The following is a 22,996-nucleotide window of genomic DNA, read 5'->3' on the forward strand; positions in this document are numbered from 1 at the left end:
ATCTCTGCTAAAGTACACTCGTGTTCACAGGGTATCAGCTGCCTCAACACAGATGGTGTTTCTTTAATGGGGAAAAATGAGTAAATTATTATATTCCTTCCTGATACTGGATAACTCACCAGTGCCTATCTCATTTAAGGTTGCCAGAGATTTCCCACCATTTCATCACTACTAAGAGCGCACAGAAAGAGTGTAATGTATCTTGGGTTCCCAGCAGGAGAGCATGTCAATCGAATGCAATTTTATTTTCTTGCTAGACAGCAGAAAAAGTGAAAAACTGCAAGAAGACACAAGAAACTCAAAAACTGAAGAGAGCTAATAATATATATACATCTTTCTCTAGACAATACCTTGATGCTTATTTTTAAAGTAGGGGACTGAATTAGAGGAACCTAGTTTAAGGAAGAAAGGAAGGGACAGAAAGAAAGTAAAAGAAGAAAAAAAATCCAGTTGTATCTACAAGTAAACAACCTATAAGGAACTGGAAACATGTGGGAAGGGCTGAACCCCTTACTCCTGATGGGGTGACCAGATGCTGGCATCCAGTGAGGGACAATGGTCAAGTTTAACAGAGGGCTTTGGATGCCCACATCATCCAACTTCTCTTCAGTCATTTATTTTGCTCGGGCCTTGTGGAAGGGTAACCACAGGGCATTTGCATTCCATCAATATGCTTAAATGTCACCAATCTTGACTTTCGCAGCTAGAAGCCAGGATTAGCAATTTACATCCAGGGTGATGAATAACTGTGGTTGAAGCAGAAGGCTTTTCTTAAACATATAATTTAGTCTTGGGAAGAAAGGCGCTCTGCTCAGCAAGGGCTATGGCATAAAAGGAGAAAAGCTACAGCCGTGGCTCGAGCCATCACAGAAAGGACAAGAATTTTCTAAAAATGAACAGTGATCATTTGCTTTCATGCTAGCAGGTCACACGGGGCTCACTCTTACCGATGGCCTTGAAGGGGCCCATGCCCCTACCCCCAGATACTGTGTGCTGACTGCCCCTTCCTCTGGAAAACTGCCCTCGGCCAAATGGGAGCCACATGGTCTGGGAATTTAAGAGGCTTGAGAGAGTCCCCAAAGCTACTGATATGGCCATTCTTTATATTCATTCTTTATATAAACTGTGAATTGTGTCCATTAAAACCCATTTCCTCTTCCTTCAAGCTAGTCCTCCTGAAAGATAGAGGCTGGAAGTCAAAAGCTCCATTTCCTATTTACAAATGAGGAACTGAGGCACAGAGAGGTTAAATGACTTTCCCAAGGCCACACAGCTAACGAATTTGAAGTCTGGATCAAGAGAAACAAGACTTTTAACATAAACTGCCTTAATTAGTTGTCTAATGATATTTCACAAATTATCCCTCAAATGCAATAGCTTAAAACAAACATTTATTACCTCACAGTTTCTGTAACTCAAGAATCCAGGTACAACTTAGCTGAGAGTCTCTAGCTCAAGGCCTCTCATGAGGTGGCATTTGGCCATTGGCTAGGGCCAAAGGGATCCACTGGGGGAGGATCTACTTCCAAGCTCATGCACATAGGTATTGGCAGAACTCGGATCCTCCAGGGCTGCTGGGAAGGGGCCCTGTTCCCCATGGGCTGCTAGCAAAGGGCCCCCCTAAGTTTCTTGCCACATGGGTCTCTCCACTGGGCAGCTCACGTGCCAGCTGGCTTCCCACAGAGGGAGTGAACAACAGAGAATCCACGATGGAAGCCACAGTCTTTAGCAACCTCATCTTGGAAGTGACATCCCATCACTTTTGCTGTATCCTATTCACTAGAAGCAAGTCACCAGGTCGTCCTACACTCTGGGTGTGAAGACCAGGAGGCAGGGATCATCTAGGTGGGCACCATCTAGGAGGTGCCTACCGTGCTGCTCAGTAACACACAACTAATAAGCAGGAAAGTTGAATTTAAAGTTGTTTTTACCTCTGTTAACTTAGCTCCCCAATCTAAGCTCTAAAGCTCCAACATTCCTCCTGGTTGGTTCATCTTTCAGGGGCACTGGAGCTTCCCTTAAACCACCTCTGATATCTCACTTTGTAGCCAAGAAAGTAAAGGGTATTAAGGAGAAAAGATACATTTTCTTTTTAAAAAAATATTATTTTTACTGATTTTAGAGAGGAAGGGAGAAGGAGAGATAGAAATATCAAGGATGAGAGAGAATCATTGATTGGCTGCCTCCTGCAAGCTCCCTCTTGGGGATGAAGCCCACAACCCAGGCATGTGCCCTGACTGGGAATCGAACTGTGACCTCCTGGTTCATAGGTCGACACTCAACCACTGAGCCAAACCAGCCCAGCTAGATAAGTGTTCTTAAATTTTAGTTATTTTGGTCTACTTCATTTGTATAATGACCACAATAAGAATCCACTGAGTAAAGATAAGAAAAGGTTTGGGTTTTAATGTACTGTTTCCAGATTGGCAAGAAATAGTGAGAAAAGGAGCAGTTGGCCACCAGTTTGGGAGGGCGGGGGTCAAGCAAGGAAACCCAGAAAACCCCAAACACCCTTCTCCCTGTTCCCGTCATGGTTCTGGCATCAGTTCAGCCCAGGCTGTTGGAAGAAGCAGCAGGAACTTTCCTTTCACAAGCTTCATCTCTCCCTCGCCAAACAGACCATTTCTCACCAAGAACGCCATCAGGGACTGGAAGCCTGGAGCACATGCCCAGGGCATCCTGGAGGCATCTATTAAGTCCCCAAAAGCTCAGCCTGTGGGCAGAGGCAGCCCAGATGAGTTCCTCGCCCCAGGAAGCTAGAGGCACTACCCGGGGGATTTCCCAAGCTGCAGTTTGGTGGACCCAAAGGTCAGATTGAGTCTAGGATTTCCCGGGCCTTTCTCTGTCCACCAAACAGCATACAAATCTCCAGCCATGCAGGGCCTGTAGGTCAAAGATAAATCGTAGTAAGTCGAGGCAGATGCTTTTCCAAGATAAAACACAGACTCTATTGTCCGGCCAGCATGGCTCAGTGGTTGAGCGTCGACCTTGAACCAGGAGGTCATGGTTTGATTCCTAGTTGGGACATATGCCCGGGTTGCGGGCTTGATCCCCAGTGTAGGGTGTGCAGGAGCAGCCGATCAATGATTCTCTCTCATCATTGATGTTTCTCTCTCTCTCTCCCTCTCCCTTCTTCTCTGAAATAAATAAAAAATGTATGTAAAAAAAACAAACCATAGACTCTATGAAGGCTGTGCCCACACTGGACTGACTTCCAGATACATGAAAGGAGACGCGGGCTAGGACATTCATAACGTAGAATTGGGTAGCACGTTTAGATATCTGTTCCTACATTAAGAGACCTCACATTCTTGTTCACCTTTGCATGCCCAGCCTAGACGTTGAAAGGAGCAGGTATTCAATAAATAGCCAATGCATTAATTTTGTTGAATATCCTGTCAGACAAGACGGTGTTCTCCATTAAGGAAACCCACCCACCCAAGTACGCCATCTCCCTTGGGAATGTATTACCAATCTTGCATCAAAAGCAACATTCATTCCATATGGCGCCATATTGTGCTTATACTTACCAAGCAACTCTGAATTTACACCTGGGATGCCCAACTGAAATACTCCCTTTCCTCTCTGAAGAGGGCCCAATAAGGCTGTCGAACTAATGCATCCTCCTCCTATTCAGTCATATGTATATTCCTGAAAAGCATGTTTATGCAACAGAATGTGTATGTGTGGAGGGGGGGGGGGGGAGTCCCACCTGCTGATAAGTGTAGCAGCTACTCATCAGCTACATAATTTTCATTTATCAGGAGATCTGGCCTGTAAACAAGGAATAGCTGAAGACATGTCTGAAACACAGAACTGAGGAAATGACCTGCTTGGCTTAATGACAGTGACATGCAACTTGAAGCCAGAATCCCATACCTTTTCACACCAGAATTGCTTTTGGAAAAAGTTCATAGGTAAAATTCAACAGGCCTGCTGATGCATCAGTGGAATCTGGCTAAAATACCGGATAAAGCCTCTTCATAAAAATTCTTTGAATCAGTGTTGCTAATAACAATAATTAGTGGGGTGCATAGAACATTAACTTGTTTTCTGTTCCGTTTTAACCAAATTAGATAAAAGTTATGACCACTACCACAGCGCTGCTGATATGAATCCCTACAGAAAAAAAAAATAACTCGGTTTTGCTTTGACAGATAACAGTCATCACCAAGGAATTTCATTTTACTGAAGGCAGCCTTAAGTCTCTGAAATTTACTGCTTACACACATACACACACACAGCCCTGAGCCTACTGTCATACAAGACTGAAGGTTGTTTCTTAGTTTGGACTTGGAGTAGCTGGAAAAAGAGCAAGATGCGTTTTTATATTAAGAAAGGAATGCAAAAAAATGCCTTCCTTCCTCTTAAATCAAATCTTATTACCTCCATTAGTGAATATTTAACAATAACATTAATAACAACAGCACACTTGGTTGCATTATCAAAAGGAACAATAACACACAAGATGTATATATGAGCTTTGCTCAGAAAAGCTTAAAGCCATTTCACACATATTATCTCATTTATCTTTAAAAATCCCCATCAACTCTGTAAAAGTGTATTTATCTGCGGTAAGACATGTTTTATGGGAACTGATTTCCTTACCACTCTGCATCTTCTGTTTAAAAACAGGGTCTGGTCTGTGAACAACATAAACTGATGAACAAAAAAATAGATCCAGAGACAGAGAAGCATCGAACTGACTGTCAAACCTCAGATGGAAGGCAGAGGGAAGGAAGGGGGGGGGGGAGGTTAAGAGATCAACCAAAGGACTTGTATGCATGTATAAAAGCATTACCAATGGACACAGACACAATGGGGGCGGGAGGGGTGAGGGCATGTGCTGGGGGGTGGGAGTGACCAGGGAGAGGTCAACGGGGGAAAATATAATTTGTAATAGCTATGTACAGGCCATGGGGAGGTACTTGAAATATCAGGAGGACTACTCTGTAAAGTATGATTGTCTAACCACTGTGTTGTACACCTGAACTAATACAGAATAGTACTGAATGTGAACTGTAATTGAAAAAAAAAGATGGAAAATTGAAAAACAAACAAATAAAAAAAAACAGGGTCTGTTTTTAGCACATCTCCCAACCAGAACCTCAACTCATAACTCATGTCATAGACTTCCTTTCATGAAGTCTTAAAAACAACAAAAAAAAATGCAACCAACTCTTAGCAGTTACAGAAACTGAGAACAAAAGTGAAACACAGGTAGGAAATTAAATAAATACACAGTGCCCGACAATGGCTGTTGCCCAAACTGAAATTAAACACACACACACACACACACACACACACACATTCTCCATGAAAACTCTACAATTTATTAATGAACAGTGAACGGAAACAGAAGCTTAAAAGGGTCAGGAGAAACTATTTAATCGAATAGTCTGGAAATTATTATCGGAAGAACAGATGGTTTCACAGAAGTCGATGCTACCTAGAGGAGCAAGGAGTGATTCTCTAGGAAAGAAAAATGTTTTCATACCTTACAGCCCCCACTATTTTCAGCAAAGGAGGAGTCTATATTCAGCCCAGAATAAAATCTGAGCTTGGCACAGTGACAAAGCTGGGACTAAGTGGCAGCCATCCACACGTACCCAAGTTCAAGACTGGGTCTTCCAAACTGAGCTAGAGTTCAAATAGCGCTATTTAAAATAGAAGCCAACACTGTACTCTACTGGGTCTTCAGCCAACATTCATGACCTTGGCAAATAAGAAAAGTGGTTCCCAATGGGTAATAGGCAGCGTGATCTTTTTTAAAAAATATATTTTTTTAATGATTTCAGAGAGGAAGAGAGAGGGAGAGATAGAAACATCAATAATGAGAATCATTGATCGGCTGCCTCCTGCACGCCCCCTACTCGTGATTGAGCCTGCAATCTGAGCATGTGCCCTGACTGGCAATCAAACTGTGACTTCCTGGTTCATAAGTAGACACTCAACTGCTGAACCACACTGGCAGGGCCAGGCAGCATGATCTTAACGTAGCTTCCAACCTCCAGACCTCAAGGGGCCTGGGCAGCAGCGAGATGCACAGGCCACATGGAGATGGAAGACCCAAGTTCAAGCTGTGGTCCTGCAAGCCAGGTGTGCCCTGGGACTGAGCCTCCTCGTCTAGCCAACAAGTCTGAAACATCACCTCTGGAGGTGTAAGGATCCTTGAGCTTAAGTATATGAACCTGCATGGCAACCCCACAGCATAACACTCAGTTGCTATTTTCATGCCCACCGTCCATGATTCATCAAACAGACAGGTAAGTTCTCCCCAGAGCAGGGCTCTACGGAAGGGAAGGCCATCCCAGTTGGGGTCTCTGAATGACAGCGCAGAGCCTACCACATCTCAAAGCTGCACCTGAGGGACCTGTACCTTAGCCAACATTGCGTAAGAGCAAATGATTTGAAGAAGGCAAGTCTCTGATTCTAGCCCCATTACATATTTGCTGTGTGACAGTGGGCATGTTGGGTAACCTCTCTGAGCCTGGTTTCCTCACCTGTAAAAGCAGGATCCTGTGAGGACTAACTTACACTAAGCATGGTGTGTGGCTCATTAACTGTAATTACTGTGGCTACTATTACAGTATGAAGACTATCATCCTCATCTAAGTTCACTGCTCATCACAGGGATTCTCAGCAAGTCCAGGGAAGGCCCAGGGAAGCCCTTTCTGCCATTGAGAGTATGGGATGGACAGGAGGACCCTCCCTTGGGGATGAGCTTAAAGTCACCCGCTAACTCAGACCTGAGGGGACCTCCTGCCTTTGGCTGTAACATCATGGGCTGCTTTGGGTCTTCCTTTTATCCACCCACCTCCCCTCCTCCACGGCTCGCTCCTCATGTTTTGCTTTAAGATTGGTTTGTTTGTTTTACCTGATTAAAAAATGCCATCAACATCAGTGACTTTATGTTTAATTCTGATGAAGAGCCGCAAATATTATAGATGAATTTGTTATGTTCAAAGCTGCAGGTATCCTATTTAGAGAGAGGTGACAGACACCTCATTAAGGATGGCAAAACAAACACTTCCGAGCACTCGAGGCTCCATCTAAAGGAACCCCATGGTGAAACCCACTTTAAACCAAGAATCCTCCTGTAATGCAAATAACCACCCCATCCCCGGGTTCTTCTCCATAGCTTCCTATATGGGGCTTCTCAGTAAAGGGGAACCCACACCTGAAGGCAACTGCAGCCAGGTGTCACTCCTCGCCAACTCCCGGATAGATCACGACTCAAGCGCAGTCCATTAACGCTTGTTCTAGGCGGCCAACTTACGTCATTTCAATGGGGCCTGGTCAGACTGGCAGGGGCAAGGCAAAAGAATAAAAAGGGGGTGCAGAGAACAGAGGGGGTGCAGACCTAATTAAGGCAAAGTCTTCCAAAAGAGGGAGCTAAGGAGGAGGCTGGACCACATGACTGGGGCCAACCACAGCCAGCAGACCTGCTTCTAAGGTGGAGTGGTTAGAGATAAGTGTGATGAGCCATGTAACCGAAAATATAGGTCTAGGCCCTGGCCGGGTAGCTCAGTTGGTTAGAGCACCATCCCGATACGCCAAGGTGGCGGGGTTGGATCCCCGGTCAGGGCACATACAAGAATCAATTAATGAATGCACAAATAGCTGGAACAACAGATTGATGTTCCTTTCTCTCTCTCCTTCTCTCTCTCTCTCTAAAAATGTATGCCCAGTGTGTGCTGGCCAAGCCACAGTTCTGACTGCCCCCCAAGCTGAGCTATGCCCTGCCCTAGCCAACTGGGAAGGGCACAGATTCACTAACCAAGGTCCCTAGTCAGAAGGGGCTGTCTGCAGACCCCAGACAACTGGCTACCAACTGCTGGGCCAGCAAGAAACTGTTCCCTGAACCCACCTCTCACTCCTCTTCCTTCAGTGGAGACCACTAACCTCCTTGCCAACACACATTTCCAACCACACAGCCTCTCATCCCCAAATTCTTCCTTCCCTCTGTGACCTCCTATGTCCCCTCCACAGTGGCTGGTCATCCCCAAGAGCCAGGAGGAGGAGAAGCTTTTCCTGGACCTGAAGGAGAGAGAGGACCCAGATACGCCTTGGGGGGTGGGAGGGAGGGTGGCACTCCACATGGGGAGCAGCACATGCAAAGGCAGCGGGGAGGGAATGGGAGGTTCCATTTCAGGAAGAGTGAGTAGGTTCCTGGGATGGCTGTTGGGAGAGGAGGGTGAGGACAGACAAGAGGGAGCCAGCCTGAGAGGTGCTGGCTCTCCTGATGGATAACCTGTAAAAGTTTTAGGGTGCCTTGGGGAGATGAGGTATCCACTGGGGACACCCAAGGTTTCAGTTACACTTGAGATATGGAGAATTCAGGAAGGAGGATGTTTTTGGCTGCCGGGGGTAGTTTACTGCTCTTGGTCTAGCCCAAGAGTGGTCCCCATAACAGTAATAGCAAGTGGCAACATGACCTGGGAATTTGCTAGAAATGCAAAGCCTAGGCCCCAGCCCAGACCTACAGAATGATAAAGTCTAGGGGTAGGGGCTCAGCAGTCTGTGTCTTAAGGCACCCACCAAGTAATTCGGATGTTGCTAAGGTTTGAGAACTGTTTGTACTGGGGCTTCAAGCTGACACCATGTCACATATCCTCTCAGCACGCTGAGTAAGAAACCAGCCTTCTGGGATCTGAAGGTGACCTGCAGTGGATTCATCAGCCCTGAGAGCTGAAGGGAAACTATCTCAGAACATGACCCACCTGAGGGTAACCAGTCCACCTGGCCCTTCTCAGCCATGCTGCACACTCGCATCACCTGTAGTTTCAAAAACAGATTGTGGGTCCCTTTCCCAGTCCTGACGGAACTGGTCTTGGGGTACAGCTTGGGCATGGAAATGGTTAAAGCAAAATTGTGTCAACTGGTATTTGTTTTTTAGGAGGATGGCCTGTCTTTCCAAATACATTAAAAGCTACTTCAAGGCAATAAGTGAGTTGGTTATAATATACAATTAGGTGTGAGCATATTTATTGAATTTATTTTATACTTAAAAAAAAAAATCACACCAGTATCATTTTTTTCTCCTATCTCCACTCAGATAAAAGAAATTTGTGCTCTACTTGGCCTTTGAAGGTTCTCAAAGTGTGACCCCCCAGAGCAGCAACATCTGGGAACTTGTCACAAATGCATATTCTCAGGCCTTGTCCCAGACCTAATGGATCAGAAACGCTGGGGCTGGGGCTGGGGTTCTGGGTTTTAAAGAGCCCTCCAGCTGATTCTGAATCTGCCTCAAAGTTGGAGAACCACGCCATCATAGAAATTACTAGTCCTAAAGGCTTACCTTATAGTCTTTCTCTGGAGGTTAACGTTATTTTGGATGCTGTCTTTAAACTTGCTCATCACCTCCCTTCACAACACATGAAATCAGACAGTGCCAGGGTATTTAACTGGCCTTTAGGCACACACACTCTTAGCCCCAAAACACTTCAGTCTGTTAATGTTTAGACCTTAATGTAAGTCGTGATCCTTCTTTTTAGATTAGGCTTTTTTCCCAATTGTGAAGAGAGATTAAAAGGACAATTTACATAGACAATGATTACCAACTGCTTCGGCAGTTGTGTTTAGGGCTACGGTTACCCAGACTGGAAGTTCAATAAAAATGGGACCCTTAAATGATTCGTTGCACAAATGTGTATGTTTTGCATAATGAATGTCATCCTTTGTTATTATCATGGCCACCCCAAACTAACATACAGAGCTTAAGGTTAAAATGCTGGCAGCCAAAATCCAAGCGTGAGCCTGGTCAGCACAATGCCAAAGAAAAAATCCCAAAGGTCGGCGCTTAAAGACCTCTCAGACAGGAAAACCACAAAGATGGGAATTCAAAAAATGTGGCCGTGAGAACTGATCCTAGAAATTGTAATGTGTGTCATGGGAGTGTTTTACAAGCAAGAATGCAAGGGGGAGAAGAGAAGACCAGCTTGAAGCACGAGTTCCTTTTCACCCTTTTCCTGGTGAAGCCCTTCCACTTAGTTTAAGGTCCCCATAGTGTGCAGGAGATTCAGGGACCAAGAGCCGAAAGTGAAGGCTCCTCTGTTCAGTAAGATGATGGGATGTGCTACCAACATCCAACCGCTTGGTGGCCCAGGACAAGTTACTTTTATAACCTCTCCAAACTCAAGATCTCAATTTATATATGCCATGGAGGTGATTCCCCCCACCTCCTGTGATTGCTGTTAGGTAGTTTAAAATGGACTAACACAACAGAAGGTACTAAATAAATAGCTCTGATTACTACATGTAATAAATGAAGCTACTACCTCTCATACATTGCTGGAAATGAAGAATGGTGCAACTACTTTGAAAAACAGCTGGGCCATTTCTGACAAAAGTAAACATACATTTACCAAACAACCCGGCAATTCCACTCTTGTATATTTACCCAATAGAAATGAAAACCTATGTCCACACGCGAGACTTGCTCACAAATGTTCGTAGCCGTTTGTTTGATAATAGCCCCTAACGGGAAACAGCCCAAATGTTCAACAGGAGAATGATTAAACAAACTGTTTGCATAGCCAAACAATGGAATATTTCTCAGAAACAAAACGGAATAGGTTCGTAATACATGCAACAGCATGGATGAATCGCAAAAGCATTACGCTGAGTTAAAGAAGTGCGACACAGAAGAACTACACTGCGCGCTTCCATTCCTACGCTACTGCAAAAGAAGCAAAAGGAATCTACAGCGGCAGGAAGCAGATCAGTGGTTGTCTGGGATAAGGGCTGAAGGAGGCAGGAGGAAATACCTGGGGGTGCTGGAAAAGTTCTGTATCTTGAGTGTGTTGGTAGTTAACATTTATCAAAACTCATAAAACTATACACTTACTATGGGTGTATTTTATTGTACATAAGTTATAGCTCAACACGGTTATTTAAATAAATACACCAATCAACAGGCCTGACAGGTTGGCACTGAGCTCTCTTTCGTGTGCAGCACAAAAAATCCTGAGTGAAGAGATTTCAAACACTGGTCCCACTTCCTACTTACTATCTGTCAAAGCGATTTCTTCATCCAAAAAAAAAAGAGAGAGAGAGAGAGAAATGCAATACCTTCCCTCCGGTTCTCAGGGCTACTTGGATGATTAAGTGGCAGCGTTATTTGAAAATGCTTTAAAGCAGAATCAGAGTATCGAGCTATGTGGCCCTCATGCCAGCCAGCCAGGTGCCCAGCAAACCCACATCCTCTCTACTAGCCGCTCTCCCTGACCTGCCAATCAGACTCTGGGACCACCTCCTGATCTCTCTTGACCCCACCCACTTCTCTTGTCCCAGCTGCAACTCCCTCAGCGGAGCCTACCTTCACCTCTTGCCTGAGGATTGCAATGGCTTCCAAATGGTTTCCTTTCCCCCAGTTGTACTCTTTCCATCCTTCTTCATCTAAACCCAGAGCAGACTTTTCAGAATATGAATTTGATCATGTCACCTCTCCCCTCCTTAAAACCCTCAGTGCTCTTGAGGGAACCTAGACTCCTCAGGCCAAGACCTAAGACCTTTAGTCATCTGGTCCCACTTCCTTCTCCCAAAGGCCACACTCCAACTAAACTGAACTGCTGCCAGTTTCCCCTATATACAGTGTAGTCTCTGGGTCCTGGGCCCTCAGCTAGGTCATCTCTTTTACCTGAAAACATCATCTCCTTCCACCTTCATCCTTCTGCCTGGCTAACTCCAAATCCACCTGCATATCTCAAAACCTTGACACACACACACACACACACACACACACACACACACACACACCCTTCCAGAAAGACTGGGAGCTACCATGTCCCCTCTATCACCATCACTTTAGCACTGAGTATTTACAATCACCTGGTTCTTCATTTTTAAGAGATTTTGAACCAATCGAAACAAATGGACTAGACCAGTGGTCGGCAAACTCATTAGTCAACAGAGCCAAATATCAACAGTACAACGACTGAAATTTCTTTTGAGAGCCAAATTTTTTAAACTTAAACTTCTTCTAACGCCACTTCTTCAAAATAGACTCGCCCAGGCCGTGGTATTTTGTGGAAGAGCCACACTCAAGGGGCCAAAGAGAGCCGCATGTGGCTCGCGAGCCGCAGTTTGCCGACCACGGGACTAGACCATATTTGTGTCCCTTTGAAATTCAAATGTGAAAGCCCTAACCCTCAATGTGACTGTATTTGAAATAAGGAAGTAATTTAAGTTAAAGGAGGTAGTAAGGGGGATGGACTCTAATCCAATAGGATTAATGTCTTTATCAGAAGAGACAGTAGAGAACTCTCGTAGCGATGTGAGAACACAGCAAGAAGGCGGCTATATGCAAGCAAGGAAGCGAGTTCTCACCAGACATCAGCCATGTTGACCCCCTGATCTCACACCTCTAGAACCATGAGAAAATATATGTCTGTGGTTTAAGCCGCCCAGGATGGAGTATTCTGTTATGGCAGCTGAGCTAAGACAATCGGGATAAACCTCCTATCGGGTTCACCCATATGTCCTCAGGACACAACATCCTGGCCCCAGACTGGCATTCTATAAATATTTGTGGGACAAATAAACTGTCATCCTATGGTCCCTAAAGACCCCAACAGTAAACGTTCATAATAAAAATGGTACATTAATCTGAATTAGAGATGCAGATTCAGACCTGGAACTGAGTTATCCTTCCTTGAAAACAGATCAGAGCAGCCCAACAGAACTTTCTGTGACAATGGAAGTGTTCTCTATCCGCACTGGCCAGTACGGCAGGTGGCTGCTGAGCACCTGAAGTGGGGCTAGTGTGTCAGAGGAACTGAATTTTTAAAAATATATTTCATTTTAATTATTACATTTAAAAAGCCATATGGCTGGTGGCTGCTGTACTGGATGGTGTAGGACAAGAACTTTCAAGCAAAGATCAAGCTCTAGGCACTAGCTTCATTATACAGATCACTCACTGTGCCAGCCATACCAGGCACTGAGCACATATAAAACACAGTCGGTTCTGACGGAGCTGACACAGGTAGCTTTCAAGTGGTTTGAGAGTGGCCTGGCACAGGGAAGCTGGCAAAACGCACACGTAAAAGGGATAACGAGGCACCGTTGTGCACAGATTGTAATGCTTTATGGGCCTCCATCTGGGATGAAACCCATCAAAGGGCAAGTTCATCCCTCGGTGACCAGAGTTAATTGAAAATGTAAGACCTGATCGCATCACCCAGAATTGAGATTTTTGGCAGCGTGTGCGCTTCACTGTGAGATTCCTGCTGCTTGTCGCCTCTCCCGGCCCTACAAGTGAGGTCACAGGTGGCAATGTGTTAAGTCAGATGAGCATCTTCTCTATGAAAAATAAGCATATCCAGTGCTACTTAAAAATCTTCTATGGCCAAAACCATATGGAAGGGCAACATTTTTACATCCCTCTCCATGATAACACAAGTTTCCTAACAAGAATGTTCTAAAGATACGTTCGTATCTTTCAACTCAGTAACTCCTAAGGAAATAATCAGAAATGGGCACAAAGATTTATGATAACGCAAGTTTCCTAACAAGAATGTTCTAACTGGTGTTAATGCCTATTTGTCTAGCACCCTGCAGTTTATAAGGCTCAAGAGTTTTGATGCCTAAGAGATCTAGGTTCCAATTCTGCCCCAGTCACTTCCTAGCACTGAACCTTTAGCAATGTTATTTATTTAACCACTCTGAGTGTTTCCTCATCAGCAAAAAAAAAAAAAAAAAAAAGGCATGAGTGAACCATATACCTCACTGGGATACTGTGAGGATAAAATGACTTAAGAAGCCACACAAAGACAAATGTTCACAGCAATTTAATTTGTAATCACCTCAAAATGGAAATGACCCAAATGTCTATCAATGGGCAAAGAGCAAAACAAACTGTGGTACATCCATACATGAGAGTACAACTCAGCGGTAAAATAGGAGTGAACTACAGACACACCAAACAACATAAATGAATCTCAAAATAAGTCGGCGGAATGGAAAACGCCAGACCAGAATATGCTAGAGAGTTGTATAAATAAAATCAGTGACAGAGCAGATGACTGGTTGGTTGTCTGGGGACAAAAGGGTTGCACAAAGGATTACAAAGGAGCACGAGCACACCTTTGGGGCGATGGAAAGGTTCTGCATCTTGACGAGATGAAGGTTTCACAGGCCTAACATGACCCTGCAGTGTCGGGGGCTTAAATGATACTTCAGCAAAGTTAAAAAGTTAGGGGAAAGTCAGATGAGGAATGCAATGCCCCCTCACAGGACTTGGCACATAGTAGGCTCTCGAGAAATGTTGGCTCCGTTCTGGCGCAATAAGGAACAATCCCATTAGGACTTCTGAGAAAGAACTTGAGAGGCTGCCAGGGAAAGGAGCCAGCATACGCAGCCTTTATGTTCTGAAGGTTTGCTAGAACGCGACTATTCAGGGCACGCTATTCAGGAAGCATGAACGAGAAGGAAGACCGGAAAGATGAGCAAGGCTTGGTCTTTGCTCTCAAGGAAACACAAGGAAGTATAACCTATGATGTAACAGAGTCTCAGCGGATGATACTGACAAACTATCGGTGCAGAGAAAGAGTAATTCCGACTAAATGGGTGTCAAGAAGGAGCAATTCCAGATGGGTGGGATTCTGGTAAACAAGGAGAGGTGGGGTCGGCCCTGTGCTAGTCCGGAAGCTGGGAAGTGAGGGTCCTGGGCAAGGGCAGGGGGTGGAGGGAAGCAGGCAAGGCCAAGGGCCACAGCACACGTCCTCCCAGAGATGAGTTGGGGGAGGGTCCGCAAAGGACCAGGCCAAGCTGAGAAGAGCCCTGAGCACCAGCAGGAAGCTCCATTGCATTCATCCAGGGGAACCAGCCACAGGGTTCGGCAGGATCAAATTTGTGTTTTACACAAACAGGTCCTAGCTGGAGGGCCATTTAGCCATTTGTCAAGAGTCTGGACATTCGTATCTTTCAACTCAGTAATTCCTGAGGAAATAATCAGAAATGTGCACAAAGATTTATCCTCAGCTATCACAACATTATTTATATTAGCCCAAAGCCCAAAATAACTTAAGTGTCCAATAAAAGGGGACTGCTAAATAAATTATAGTATGCTGAGTGATTAAATCATGTATAGCCATTAAATCATATTTTGGGAAGATATGGAACGACGGGGGGCATGCCTCACTATACAATGTTAAGTTGCAAAAAAAGCACAATACAAAAATATACATTGAGCATTCATTCGACAAGTATGTATTAATATCTACTATGTGCCAGGCATTGTTTTAAGTACTAAGATACAGCCGAGGATAAAACAGCCACAATCCCTGCACTGCCCTCATCAGAAGGGCTTCCACCTCCTAATGACAACAAATAAGGACACAAATAACAATAAGCAAAACATACAGCACGAAAGAGGGTAAGAAATGTTACGGAGAAAATCAAGTGGGGGAAGGGATGGGGGCTTGAGGGAAGGTGGAAATTTTAAGGAGGTGGTCGGGAAGAAGTCCACAGAGAAGGGGGTTTTAAGAGTTTGAGTGAAGGGTGTATCTGGGAGGACTTCCAGGAAGAGGAAACAGTCAGTGCAAAAGCCCGGAGGCCTGGGGGCTTCGGGAGACAGCAAGGCTGCACTGGCAGGACAGGCAGGACAAATGGCAGGAGAATGAGGGCAGAGGGAGGCCGGTGTCACTTGGGGTGAGGGGATCCACGGCAGGACTTGGAGCAGAAGGGTGATGTGAAGTGTAGGGGGACAAGGGCAGAAGCACAGAGACCAGTTGGGATTTTTCTAATGTTTTTTTCCTAACATTTTATAATGAGCATATGTTCATTTTATAATCAGAAAAAGAGGTTAATTCAATCAAAGAAAATATAGTGTGGGTGCTATGACGAGCATAAGGAAGCAGAGACAGATCAGGAGGTTAGGGAAGTGATTCAGATGATGAGTGGGGAAGCAGTGGGCAGACAGAGGAGGTCAGCAAAAATTACTCTTCTTAATAACAGAGGAAATACACTGTAATGCAATAAAATATAGGAAAAGGGAAAAAAGAATCGCCCCATAATATCAACACCCTGACAATCAATTTTTAACATCTCCGTTCATTTCCTTCCAATGTTTCTCCCTGTACATGCTTTTGTGTGTGTTTTTTTCCTTAATCATTCTACAACGCCTAGAATGTTGTGGGCACTCAAATAGTCATTGAACAAATAATGGTTGACCAGATGTTCCAAATAATTTTGTGTTTGGACTTGCTTGGGCTACATTAGCTCTATTATAAGCATTTCTAGAATTTCTAGAAGTAGTTTTAAGTAGGCTTGGGTGACGGAATGGAAATTGTGGGTGCGGAGAAGGCATGGTCGCAGGGGACTAAGGTGTCAAGTCTGGCTATTTAAGAGGCCAGTGAAAAGCAACCTGATGAGGAAGTTGCTGGGTTCAGTTTGGGGGACTTGGAGGGGTACACAGAGACACCTGGTTGTCCATCTTTCGCAGGGCTTGGGAAACAGATGGAGCTTCAGCTGGGAGATGGTTGCAGCAGGAGTAGTGGGGGAGGGGGAGGAGGAGGGGGAATAAAGGGAGGGGGTGGAGGAGAAGGGGGAGGATAAGAGGAGAGGAAGGTAAGGTGGGGGAGGGGGAGAAGGGGGAGTGATAGTAATACTCATAGTTCTACTACTAATACTAGTAGTCCTACTACGTGCCAGACAGTGTGCCAAGAGCTTCACACATCTTCCCTCTTAACCGTCACAGCTGCCCTGAGGTGGATATTCATGTGCTCATTTGGTAGCTGAGGATGTTGCAGGCCTAGCGATTGGCCCAGCGACTCCAGAGCAGGGCCAGGACTCACACCCAGGACAGGAGGCCTTGCCCCACTAATTCTCTTTTCTGTTACCAGAAGCTTAAAATATAGTCAGAAACCCAGGGAGGAAGTATCTTAAGATGCTTTAGTTTTGTAGCACCTGGTTTATGCTCACAACATCCAGGGATGGTCCTACCCTCCTACCCCACCCCGTAAGAATGCTCCCTTCCTCTTCAGAAAACACACTTTACGTGTTTTCCAACTTGCATTGTAACGTGCTGAGTTTTCCCCTCGTGTGTAGGAGCTGTTCTGCCTCCAAGTAAGAGGCTCCAGGAAACCCTCCCTGCAGCACCAGCCGACACTCCACACGGTCAGTGCCCAGCGCTCTGCAAATGCTCCAGGAGGAAACCACTGACCGTCACCTGCCAGCCACCCGGTGCACTAGGGAGGCTGCTGGTGGAAGGTGACCTGGACACCCTCTGGCTAGGTGAGGCAAAGCCCAGGCAGACAAGCACTCTTGAAAGATGGGGAACCGTGGGCAGGTGAATTGGGCTGGATGGGAAGATTAGTATGAGGAGATGAGGCACATTTTCCTTTTCTACATGGCTTGGCATCAAGCAGGGTCTGCACACTGCTTGGCCCATGGGCCAAGTTCAGCCCACTCATGGGTACCAGTCGGCTCACGTATGGTTTTAATTGATTATCATTTTAATTAGTTACTATCTTTTACAATGTGAAAGGTTTCACAAAAAATTATGGATTTCTGTAAGCAGTCCCCTTTGGGCAGGCCAACCCTTTAGAGTTTCCCACAGCCCTCCCCCCTAGTATGTCCTTGTCAGTGCCCCCCCCGCCCCCCGACCCACAGGTCTTAGCTGCAGACCCTGCCAAGGGTGGAGTGCATCCGTCCCCAGAACACGGGGTGGCTGTACTCACCGGCACTCAGGGTCGTGAACTCCAGGAAGCGGTATTCATAGGACACATCTATCTTGGTTTCCACCTGAGGCCTCTTCAAAGTTGAATAGATATTTCCAGGCCGTTTGTCATCGCGTTTCTCTAACTTGTTTAATCCGCAACCCATCTCAGCAGCTGCCAACAAGAGGGAAGTAAGGAGCGGGGGGGATTTTTTTTGAGATTTTATTTTTAAACCCCATAGTACAAAAGACCCCAAAATATCCCTGAAGACTACATAAAGCACCTCGGCCTTTATAAAATATCCTATCTAATAAAAGAGTAATATGCAAATTGACCATCACTCCAACACACAAGATGGCTGCCCCCATGTGGACACAAGATGGCTATCACAAGATGGCCAGCAGGGGAGGGCAGTTGGGAGGGACCAGGCCTGCAAGGGAGGGCAGTTGTGAGCGATCAGGCCAGCAGGGGAGGGCAGTTAGGGGTGACCAGGCCAGCAGAGGAGGGAAGTTGGGGGCGACCAGGCCTGCAGGGAAAGGCAGTTGGGAGGGACCCAGGCCTGCAGGGGAGGGAAGTTAGGGGTGACCAGGCCTATAGGGGAGGGCAGTTAGGGGTGACCAGGCCGGCAGGGGAGGGCAGTTATGGGCAAACAGGCTGGCAGGGGAGCAGTTAGGCATCAATCAGACTGGCAGGGGAGTGGTTAGGGGTGATCAGGCTGGCAGGCAGAAGTGGTTAGGGGCAATCAGGAAGGTATGCAGGCGAGCAGCTGGGAGCCAGCAGCCCTGGATTGTGAGAAGGATGTCCAACTGCCCGTTTAGGCCCGATCCCAGTGGGATCGGGACTAAACGGGCAGTCGGACATCCCTTGAGGGGTCCCAGATTGGAGAGGGTGCAGGCTGGGCTGAGGGACACCCCCCCCCCCAGTGCATGAATTCTGTGCACCGGGCCTCTAGTCCTATATAATAAAAGGCTAATATGCAAATTGTCCCCTCGATTGGGAGTTCAACCAGGGGGCGGGGCTGGCCAGCCAACTGCTTGTGGCCCCTCCCCCCCACTGGCTCCGCCCCCAACCGGCCTCCTCCATCCCCTGATTGGGGGCAGGGTCCTGATCGGGGCGGGCCAGCCAGACCCCACTGGTGCACGAATTTGTGCACCAGGACTCTAGTTTAATATATGACCCAAACACCAGAGGCCCTGAGCTCAGTACAGGGGCTGGCTCCTCTTTCTGTTAAGATGTCATCACCAGCCATCTTGTGATTTATGAAATGACACCAAAGCATACCTGCTCTCTATCTTTTTCCCCCCCTCTCTGAGGAAAATAATACCTCACAGTGCCTGAGTTCCACTATGATCTGGGTACGTGATTTTAAATCAGGATCTAAAAAGCAATACGGTGCATTATGGTGTCAGCCCATCAGAACCAAAAACAAAAAATCCACAAGAGAGATGTGTCACCTTTTCTGTGCTTGCTAAGAGAAAATAATAAGTTGTCAGAATTTCCAAACTCCAAAGTCCTTCCTACCCTCGGCAGGAATTATTTAGACAGGAATTTATATTCATAAAACATCTCTAAATGGAGACGGTAGTATTTTTATGGGCCTCATGTAAAGGCCCCGAATTTTTCTTTTTTAGACCAAACCACAGGAATAATACCATGCCTCCATGTTCTTAGAAAGTCATTTCAGACCAAAAGAAAAACTGGCTGAACACTAATAGCAGGGCCAGCGAAATTGGAAGCAGAAATCCACGTACATTAAAGTGAAGATGTGTAGCTACAGTTTGAAAAGAAAATGGGAAAATGTTAAAATAATGTGCATATTAGGGTGGCTGAGCTTTCAGTCTTCTGTGAAAAGTAACGCAGGTTCTCTGTGTATTTGGGCAGAATGACATTCATGAAATGACTTTTTTATATCCCCCCCCCCCGCCCCCCGGCCCCACCCACCAAGACTTCAGTGGAAGATATTTTCCTTTTTGTGCATCGAGCATGACCAATACTCCCCCGCTCCCTGGGGTACTGGTGCTGCCATCAGAACATATTTCACAGAAATTTTAACTGGCCAAGAATATCACAAACAGAAACGTGGTAACCGCTTCCTTTTAGAGATAAGAATTTCCTTTTGCTCAATCCATTCATGAGGTACCCAGCTTCCTAAGGCAATTTGGCAAGCTCCAGAAAAACAAAATGAACCTCAAAAAAGGTGGGGGTGATGGTGGTGGTGGAAGAGGGTGGTGTAGCGACAGGCAGGCTATACTTTTCAGTAATTAAAAAAAGTCTGGAAGGATGGATGAGAACAGGAAGGCTTACTTATGCCTTAATAAGGGAACATTAGCGTCCAAAGGGCCAGAGCAGACATGATTTATGTGCAATCTGCATGGACTGATTACTTGTAAAATACTCTAGTTCTGCAGATTTAATAGCTGATTTGTACAGAGGCTGCATATTGAACTGCTAAAAGGCAAGCCAGCTGGCATCTGCTTCCACGAAGCAGAAGAAAAGTGGACATGGAGGCCCCTAAGTCTTAGGGACCAGGGAACCCTGGTGAGGTGAGCACTGCTACCCCAGGAATAGAACTGGAAATAACCCGGGGGCTCGCCAAGCCACTCACTTCCTGAGCAGGACTGAGTGTCTGAGGATCTCCAAGAAGTAACTTCCTCCTCAAAAAAACTCCCTCATTCTTGCTATCCTGTTAGGTAAGGTCTAGCATGAGAGATTCATTTTTTTTTTTTTTTTTAATCAGAATCGCTCTAGCTCAGCATCTCCTTGGAAACCACAAATATTTCCATGAGAAGGGCAACAAACTAAGCCCCGGGTAGCCACTACCACTTCAGTATGATTTAATTTCTTTGATATAGGACAGGTTCCCTGACAGCAGAAAAAAAAAAAAAAAAAAAAAAGGAGGAGAGAATTACCAAGGTGAGTAAGAAAGACTCAGGCAAGGTTGGGGCAGATGGTGGTGGTGGTGGAGGTATGCCAAGGAGCCTTAGAGAAACTCTCCCAATTTAAAACGTTGAGTTAATGTTTCAATCTGAACTTGAAGTCTCTGCCCAAGTTCACCCACAAAGGACACTGTGCTTGTCTCGCAGGATATGATGCAGCTCTAGGCAAATCATCTATGTGATCAGACAAAGGAAAGAGAAACAGTACCAAGCAGTAGCAAAACTGGAATATCAGTGACTCATCGGGGTCTCAAACTTTAGAGATTCATTTCTTTGGAGTGTGTGCAACCCCTGGTTAAGCAACAGCTCTTAAAGCACAGCTCTCTCTGGGCAGGGAGATATGAGAAGAAGTTACTGGCCACCAAAACCTTAGTGTGAGTTTGTACCTCTTACTCTTTTGTGTCCAGGGCCCTATGGGCACGCATGTATTCCTTTCAGTTCATTCCTTCATTTCAAACCAACCCCCCACCTCTGTCAAAATAGAGAAGACTTTTATGTCATTCCCAAAATACCTATATTCAGTCACTACTATGCTGAAACAAGTCACAAAAATGAGGCATATAGGAGGAGGAAAAATAAGATATATAATAGTGCCTGCATTATTGTAGAGTTTTGTAAACTTTACTGTTCACTATAGGAAGCTCCCAAATCATGCTCACATTAGAGTCCCACAAGGTGCTTGGGGCAAAGGTTGGGTAGGGGACTTTGAGAGGAGGGAAGAGTGAAGTGAACAGCCTTGCCCGGTGCAGGCAAGATGATTTCTGGTGTGGCTGTACATTCCCTCATGCAGCCATTCAGGCACATCTTCCTCGGGGGTCTAAGTCTCCAGCAGGGCAGAAGGTAAATGATAAATGTGATGGTTTTTAAATCTGCTCCCCCAATCCTTTGACACTCCTGCCGCTCAGATGTGGTCTATATCACCCCCCTCTGAATCTGGGCTCCATGACTGCCTGACCAAGAGGACATGTCGGAGTGACACAGAGCCAGCTTCTGGATCCGAGACTTAAGAAACGGGGAGCATCCACTGCCTGATTCTTGGGATGCCTACTCTTGGAAGCCAGCCACCATGCCAGGATGAAGCCCAAAGAGAGGCCCATGTGGAGAGGAAGCCAGAGCCAGCACCAACGTGCCAGCCACCTTGCCAGTGAGCCATCTTGGAAGTCGAGCCTCTGCCTCAGTGAAGCCACTGACACCATGTGGAGCAGAGGCAAGCTGTTTCCATCAAGTCCTGCCAAAACTGAAGATTCCTGAGCAAAATACACCATTGTTGCTGTTTTAGGCCTCTAAGGTTTAGGATGATTCATCACGCAATCTGTCACTTACACCCTTAGCTTGCTCAAAACGACCACAGCCTGTCGCCTCCTTAGTCAAGCATCCGTTGAGGTTGGCCTCCACCTAGTGACCCTGTTTTAGCCATTCAACCTTGGGAGGATATCTGGATTATTTCCAGTTTAGGTTGATGCACAGAGTGACTAAAAACATTCATGTAGAGGTTTTTATGAGGCATTAATTTTCTCTTCTCTAGGGTAATACCTCGGAGTGGGCTTGCCGGGTTGCACAGTAAGTGCGGGGTCCTGTTGATGAAGAATAGTTCCCTTTACCCACTCAGGTGGCGCAATGCTGACCCCACTGGAAGCATGGAGGAAGTTGAGACCCTCTTAGAGACCGCCAGATTGGCCCCTCCACCTCCTGATGACACTCTGGGGCATCCACTCACTGAGTGAAATCATGAGCAACAGTGCTATTCATGCCTAATTCTCCTCTTGTTGTAGTTGTCTGTTTTTGTCAAGGACACATGCTAAAAACCACCTGCGTGTGATGAAATTTCCCCAGTACTTTTCGATAGTCCATCCAACCCCTACAGTTCTGCCCCTCCAAACTCCTACAGTCACATCACACTGATACCTAACGTAAACCAGGTTACATATTTTATGTGCAAGTTGATCGTGGGGTCAGCTTAGATGACTTGACAATCATTCAGGAGGCTTTTTCTTCTTTTTATACCTGCCTCCCCGGAAGACATCCCTGTAGTTGGTCTCAGAGCCTCCCAGGGATGACTTTATTTTCCTCCCTAGTCAGCATCCAGTTCCTAATTACTTCAGCCTATTTCTGCCAGACATTGCAAATAACCAGGAAGCAAAGACCCCCCCCCCCATCTTCCTTGGACCCCCGAGGAAGATGTCCTGAATGGCTGCATGAGGGAATGTACAGCCACACCAGAAATTATCTTGCCTGTACCGGGTAAGGCTGTTCACTTCACTCTTCCCTCCTCTCAAAGTCCCCTACCCAACCTTTGCCCCAAGCACCTTGTGGGACTCTAATGTGAGAATGATTTGGGAGCTTCCTATAGTGATAAGTGATAAATAGTGACATTCGGGAAAATCAATTCTTTCTGAA

General features: G+C 45.9%; 1 protein-coding gene across 1 annotated transcript in view; it reads right to left on the reverse strand.

Annotated features, from left to right (window-relative positions):
- RFTN1 (raftlin, lipid raft linker 1) overlaps nucleotides 1-22,996 on the reverse strand; it is a 159,191-nt gene that overhangs the window by 126,492 nt on the left and 9,703 nt on the right. The window contains exon 2 of the mRNA XM_080673448.1: nucleotides 17,685-17,837. Within this exon, the coding sequence (XP_080529574.1) occupies nucleotides 17,685-17,829 (145 nt within the window). The 5' untranslated portion in view covers nucleotides 17,830-17,837. The remainder of the gene's footprint in view (nucleotides 1-17,684; nucleotides 17,838-22,996) is intronic.

This window comes from Plecotus auritus (genome assembly GCF_963455305.1).
Source record: "Plecotus auritus genome assembly, chromosome: 6".
Taxonomy (NCBI): Eukaryota; Metazoa; Chordata; class Mammalia; order Chiroptera; family Vespertilionidae; genus Plecotus; species Plecotus auritus.